This window comes from Capsicum annuum, chromosome 4, assembly GCF_002878395.1.
Source record: "Capsicum annuum cultivar UCD-10X-F1 chromosome 4, UCD10Xv1.1, whole genome shotgun sequence".
NCBI classification, from domain to species: domain Eukaryota; kingdom Viridiplantae; phylum Streptophyta; class Magnoliopsida; order Solanales; family Solanaceae; genus Capsicum; species Capsicum annuum.
This window is the reverse complement of record NC_061114.1, coordinates 218312608-218320414: the sequence shown is the minus strand read 5'-3', so window position 1 is coordinate 218320414 and position 7807 is coordinate 218312608. Positions and strand designations below refer to the sequence as shown.

General features: G+C 33.1%; 1 protein-coding gene across 1 annotated transcript; it reads right to left on the bottom strand.

Moving 5' to 3' along the window:
* Positions 1-869: 869 nt before the first annotated feature.
* On the bottom strand, positions 870-4577 carry LOC107867314 (receptor protein-tyrosine kinase CEPR1). Its single transcript, XM_016713485.2, has 2 exons — positions 1844-4577; positions 870-1496 (listed from the first exon to the last, which is right to left on the bottom strand). Exons 1-2 carry the CDS (start codon positions 4320-4322, stop codon positions 1087-1089), a joined length of 2889 nt encoding a protein of 962 aa, XP_016568971.2. The 5' UTR covers positions 4323-4577; the 3' UTR covers positions 870-1086.
* Between the last annotated feature and the right edge of the window lie 3230 nt (positions 4578-7807).

Here is a 7807-nt window from a genome sequence, read left to right as displayed (position 1 = left end):
CATTTTGCAAGTGGAGATTCGTGGAACACCATCAGCTTAATTATTTTCCCATGACTTTGTCCTTGCATTATATTTCAACAAAATAGTAAAATTGAACTTAAACAAAAAGAGGGGTTGAGAATTTTATTTTTTATTTTTGGCTTTTCATGAGCGTGCCTTTGCTAAAATGGAGACAAAGATGATTCTCATCAATCAATCATTGTCATTTTACTTTTTGATGGAATATATATTACATAAATATGAGGTGAATATATAGGTCCCTCCATGAACAACAAATATTAGTATTTAAATATTTTAAAGTTTGGAATCAGAAACCCCACTTTCATGCACAAAAGAAAAGCCCTTTGAATCAGCACCTTCTCTTCCTTTTGAGTTTAATCTCTTTTATTGCACAATTATCTCATGAAGAAAAGAAAAAGAATTTTGAGTGAGTGTAACCTCTTTTATTGCACAATTATCTCATGAAAGGAAAAAGCAAAATTTCTTCAAGGAATGACTATTATTTCCATCTTATATGATCGTGATAATGATTAAAGAAATGAATATTCGATCTAGCTCAAACTACAAAAACTAATTAAAAAAGTAAAAGTTATTCAAGATTATACAAGGAGATCACATGACTCTTTGTGGGATATCTGCATGCCTGGACGTGACTATCGAAAGATGAACAACATAATATGATCAAGAATTGATGAAATGAGTTTGACTCTAATATCACGATGTAATAAAATGAAATTTTAATCTAACCCGACTTCAAAAATTAATTCGAAGTATAAGAATTGCCAAGATGATATAACGAGACAAAAAGGACCACATCCCCATGATGGATGTGGGATATCCAACAAGAACTCCATAACACAAATATTCTATGCGTTACAATAAAGCTGTTGTATTGTTCATAAATTCCCAAATACTTACAACAGGCCAAAAATATAAAAGCAAAGTTATAGTACTAATCAGAGAATCTATATACTAATATTGGAGTACAATTTATTAGAAAACATAAAAGACTGATTCTCTTGGGGTTGTAATATCTCAGTACTCATATTCTATATACCTTTTATACTAATCTGATATATACTAAATTCACAATTCAGATATGCTCTTTGGCTTATTGATCACTTCTAATTCTGTGTCATTCTTCTTCTTATTATTATTTGACATGTTGCAGCAGTTGAACTTGCAAGGATCCGCCTCGATTAGCAGCTGAACAACTTCGTTCATGGTAGGGCGAAGCGTTGGTGTACTGTACGTACATCGTATAGCTATACGTAGAACCTTAATCATGTCTTCCTTGAAAGAATCTGAGACTTTTTTATCCAACACTTCAAATGCACCTTCTTTAGTCTCCACTTTTGTTGATACCCAATAAACAATGTTCTTGTTGTCACCAAATTCTGGCTCCACTGGCTTCTTTCCAGTGATCAATTCCATTAAGACTACTCCAAAGCTATAGACATCACACTTTGTAGTTGCCTTTGATGAATATGCATACTCTGTTACAACCACATTGAACCAAAATTGAGTTGACATTTGTGTTAAATGATAGTTCAGTCTAACATAAATTCTGTAACTTGACCATATGGCATGTTATTTGCACATAAAGAGCCATAATTAAGAAAGTAGAATGATATATGCACTCAAATAACCTCACATAAGATATTGCAACTTTCAACTTACTTGTGTAAATGATGTTCAATATAAAGGGTTGAATTCTACTACTTGAGCATATGGGATGTTATTTGCACATAAAAAACCATCATAATACTCAATCAAGATTGTTATATATACAACTCTAAAGCAAAAAGATTGAAGCGATGATTATGAATTGAGAAAATTATACCTGGTGCCAAGTAACCATAAGTTCCTGCAATAACTGTGGTGCTGGAATCTTTGCCTCCTCTGGCTTGCAAAACTTTGGCTATGCCAAAATCGGCGACTTTTGGCTGATAATCAATATCCAGGAGGATGTTCGTGGATTTGATATCTCTGTGAACAATCGGTGGCATAAGATCGTGGTGAAGATAGGCCAATCCTTGAGCTATCCCGAGTGCAATTTGATGACGAATAGGCCAATCCAACACGAATTTCCCTCCATGAAGAGCATGCCAAAGGTTCCCATTAGGCATGTATTCATAAACCAATAAGCTGCAGTCCAAACTTGAGAAATAACAGTACAACTTCACAATGTTTTTGTGCCTTATGTTACCAAGAGTCTCGACTTCTGTCTTAAGTTCCTTGTCCAAAATCAATTGATCCTCAGAAACCGAATGCTTATGTTTATGACTCCACAGCTTCTTTGCAGCAACTACTCCTCCATTACTCAACTCGATCTTATAGACAGCTCCTGACCCTCCATATCCAACAATGTTCTTCTCAACCATAGCTTCAAAGATTTCACGTTGATCAAAACTCAATCGATGGAAACTCTTAACATCATAGGAGAAAAATGAGGATGACAAGGAATGATCATCCTGTTCCATGACCGCCTTTTTGTTACCAAACCATCGTTTGAGAAACAAGACTAATCCGACAATGACTATTCCAACTGATGTCCCAATAACCCAAACAATGTTGTTTCTCTTCTTATGGTTATAACTATGTGAACATGTTTGAAAACTCGTGCCTGATGAATTCAAAGAGGAAGGGACACAAAGTCCCCGATTGCCTGAAAAACTTTCCAGAACACCTCCCTTTATAAACGAAAGAGGTACAGGACCAGAAAGCAAATTATTTGACAAGTTCATGGAATTTGGTAACAATTGACCAAGGCTTTCAGGGATCTCTCCCATCAAAAGATTACTTGACAAGTCAAGATAATTCAACGATTTAAGCAAAGAAAGTGACTCGGGGATCGAAGAATTGAACTTGTTACCTTGCAGGAGCAACAAATTGAGGCTTTTCAAGTTACCTATTTCAGAAGGAATTGGACCATACAAGAGGTTGTTGCTAAGATCAAGCTTCACAAGACTAGTAGAGCCAGATATTTCAGAAGGAAGCAAACCTGAAAGCTTGTTACTTTGCATAAACAATTCTGATAAATTCTTAGCACTTCCAACTGTTGTGGGAATGGAACCACTGAAATTGTTATAGCTCAAATCAATAATCGAAACATGTGGGAGAGTAAAAAGCTCTTGTGGTATTCTTCCCTCCAACTGATTGTAATTCACTCGAAAGCGAAGAGCAGACTCACACTTTACATATCCTTCAGGGAGTTCACCCGAGAACATGTTTTGAAGTAAAAGAATGTAACTCAGTTTACCTCCACTACACAGAAAAGGCGGTAGCTTTCCAGAAAATTGATTTTCTGACAAGTCCAAAGCCAACAAAGCTGATGAAAGGCCAAAGTTCTGTGGTACTTCTCCTGTAAAGTGATTGTCATAAAGGGACAGGATGGTTAAGGTTGTTGAATTTGCAAGTGCTGCTGGAAACTCTCCTGAAAGCGCGTTATGGTAAAGCTGCAAGACTTCCAGCTTAGGAAGGCGGCTTATAGACTCTGGAATTTCTCCTGTGAAATTGTTCGTGGACATATCTAAGTCCACAAGTTCTGTCAAGTTCCCTAGCTCCGCGGGGATTTCACCCTCGAGTAGGTTGTAGTAAAGCTCAAGGAGTTTCAAATTCTTTAGCTGCCCGAGTTCTCTAGGCACCTTACCAACAAGGCGATTCCCGCTTAATTCAAGATCAACAAGAGATGTCATGTTACGTATTGACACTGGAATTGTCCCATGCAGCTTACATGCTGTCAAAATCATCCACTTGAGTTGTGTAAGCCTGGAAATGTCCTCAGGCAATTGCCATGGATTGAAATGGCGATTTTCGTTGAAGTTGAGGAAGACTAAATTGGTAAGATTAAAAACTGACGATGGAAAATCCCCCGTCAGTTGATTAACGGAAAGATCAAGTAGTTTCAAAGACTGCATAGGTGACAAGTCAGGCAACTGTCCTGTTAATGATGTTTTAGTCATGTTCAATTGTTCCAAGAAAGAACAATTAGTGATGTTCCTAGGAAAACCACCTTGGAAATTGTTATGACCAAGATGAAGAATTTGTAATCTTGGAAAATAAGTACACACATCATCAGGAAATTGGCCTGATAAAGACCAACCTGTAACATCAATTTTGATAACATTCCCTTGTTCATCACAGCCAATTCCTTTATATTGACAAATTGGTTTATCAATATCCCAATTAGACAAAGAATTCCCTGTGACATACTTCTTCATGACAACAAAGAATTCAGATTGATCATTTTTTGTGGTGCCTTGAACAAAGCTAGACAAAGTGAGAAAAAACACAAGTGTGATAATTTTGTGCATGGTCATTGTATTAAATTTGGTTAATTTTTCTTTTTTGGTTTTCCTAGAGAGGAAGGAAATTAAAGTGGTTGTATTATTTTGGTTGTTGTAGAGGAGATGATGGAGGAGAAATATATAAAAGGGATGATTGATTGGAACATTTTGGTGCTTGATGTACTGAAAGTGAGAGATGTAAAGAAAGAACCTTTATGTTGATACCCCTCCACTTGCAACCTCACCTAAGAGAATAACATCTACATATAATAAAGCTCTTTATACTCATCAAGAGCTGTCCAAATATACTGCATCTCATTTATTTATCTACTATTTATTTTTCTGCATGGATTTATTGTACGTTGATCAAGATTTGTCAGTTTGATTGAGGGCATATGCAGCTTTTTTGATTATTTGAACTTTATGGGTTCTCTTTTTTTTTTGGGTCAATAAGAGTAGCAGTTGTATTGAGTTTAGTGGGGAGGGGAGGGTTAACGCTCCTTTCGTCCGTAGGAGTAACAAAAGAGTTAGTCAGGGCCACATCCCGACCTTGTGGGCATGATAAATAGTGTTCACTGGTCGCCAGAGGACCCAAAATATGGTGTTTAACAACACGTCTAAAAGTTTTTCCACTGATATCATCTAGAAGATAGCTTAATACAAAAGAAGGCGGCATTGATGCAGAGATCGACTTTTCTGTGAATTGAATGGCTGAGCCCTCGTTAACTAGTCGATCCGCTGCTGCATTTTGTTCTATATATGGGTTCTCAATTATACATGAGTGGTCTCAAGTGTTGGTAAAATCAATTCTAAATTTAATTTGTCTACATATTTAGTGAAACTCTTAATACATATATAAGATTTGAGTCAAAGTTACTGAATTCTGCTGAATCTCTCCATGAGAATGACCACATCCAGGGGTATGTGCAAGAAGTTGTATCAAATTTATTTGAATTCAGTATTTTTACTACATAGTATAAACTTACATAAAAATATATTATCAATATAATAAACAATATGATTCTATAATATTAAAAATATAATAGGTACAATGCCAACGACCTTAATGAAACCAATAAAAAATAAATTATGAATCTGAGTCTGATCATATTTGTAGATACTAGTCTTAACTTATGACATAAGTAGATTGTGCAAATAGTATCGACCTAGTTTCTCAACTAAGTAATTTCTATCTCGGAAAGCTTGTAGATTTTCCCTTTACTATTAAACTGATGATTATTCAACTTCATTAAATTTTCTAGTAAATTCAAATAAATTCATAAATGTGTCTTACAAAACAACAAATTGTTAGCCACTTTTTAGAGTGAGAAGAAAATCTAAAATAATCCTTTAAATTTGGATTTGAATTAAAATAATAGTTATTTTTTAATATGAAACACCAACATCCCTCCAACTATACGAGAGAATTTCATTAAGTTAATCTTAGCCAATGGTATTAATGATTGCTCATTCTTATTCGTTTCTATTAATGGTAGATTAAATTTAGGTAAGTGTATTTATCTTGTCAACCTCCATCTAAGCATGTTAAATCAAAAGATTATTATCGACATATTATACATATAATTGATATTTATTTTTAAATGATTGAGGTGGTCCATTCTTAAGTGAGTGTCATTTTTGTCATCTTTAGAATTTCTGAGGTTGTTTGAACATGATATGAAAATATAGTGATGTTACATTTTACTAATTTAAAATTGAAATTTTATTTGAATATATAATTTAAAATTTTTAGTAGTATTTTTCTTATAAACATGAAAGTCTCCAAACGTATGAAAATTAGGGTTGAGTATAAAATATCAAAAATTAAATTATCGAACTGAATTAAAAAATTTAGTAATTGATATTCGATAATTTGATATTGATATAATATTTGGGGGTGAAATTTTAATATTTTGGTATTCGAGATTAAATTTGGTACAAGATATTAATACCATTTAGTATTTGGTATTTATCGAATATCAAATTATTTAATATATAGATATAAAATATAATATAATACGATGTGTCTAACTAACCCAATAGACAATAGTATTAGTCATTCCAAAGAATTTCTTGGACCTTGCTAATATACTCGTAAAAATCAGAAAAAAAGAATACTAAATAGGATTTTATTAAATATACTCTTTGAAGTTTAAAAGTTGTCGCACATCTCCAACTTTAACATGGTATTACTAAATATACCACTCCAATCGAAGTTTAATTTACCGATTATCGAATTATCAAATTGATGTTTAAAAGTATGATATGTGGTATTTACTTTCAAATATCGATCACCTAATTATCAAATTCGAACTTTGAAAATACCAAATCGAATACTGAACTACCTCTAACAAAAACTATCAGAACTTCTCTACAAGATCGTCTCAATAAAATTAGTAGTCTAAAATCAAATTTTAATTTGAGCCCTTAAAAATATACATATACTAATAAGTAAAAAAAACTGATGTGGCCTTCTTTTTTTGTTTTTTCATAATTATTATTTTTAGTGTAGAATTGTATTTCACATAGTAATATTATTATTTGTACTATTAAGAATTGATTCAAGTTAACAAGACGTTAACTGTGTCTTTCCAATACATTACTTTGAATGCTATTATAAAAATATTATTTATTACTATGAAGATATGAGTAGTTTAATTTAAAGTTTTAAAATATTCTCTTGAGCCACCCTTTCTTCTCAAACACTTATACAAGTTTAATTAAACAATGAGTAAATCATAATTCATAAATAATGTATCAGAATATTTTAAGACTCTACATTAATAAATCACATATTTCATATCTCTATTATAAATAAATGTTCGTGATTGCATGTTATTACAAACTTTTAAATGCACATGTAGAGATAATACATCAAAACCTCCCTGAACTTGTCCCGATAACTTAGTTTAGCACTTAAACTTTACGAATAATTATTTACCCCCCTTAATATCTTTATAGTGAATTAATTTCCCCTCTTAATATATAATACCACTCTCATGAGGGAGAGTGCATCACACTCGCTGACACGTCAACGCCAGATCACCGCCACGTCATAGCCAAGTAAATAAAGTATTTTTTTAATATTTTAATATATATCTATATAAAAATATATATAAATATTATTTATATATATATATATATATACATATTTTAAAATATAAAATATTTTAAATTAAAAAAATACCTCACCCCCCATTTTTCATCTTCTTCATAACCCCCCCTCCCCCCCTCCTCTCCCGTCTACCCCCACCTGTACACACGTCCCCATCCACCCCTACATTCCAACACTTAAACATACCCCCATCCAAGTCCGTCCACCTCCACACAACGACACCTGCCAGGTTTTCCGGTGAAAATTCCGTCAAATTTTCGTCGGAAAACTCAACTCACTTGAAAAATTTAATTACCACCATCGAAAAATATCATAAAATAGTGATAAAAAACTCAACCCACATGAAAAATTCGATCAAATCAACAACCAAACATCCAAATCATGTAGATTTTTTAATTTTCAA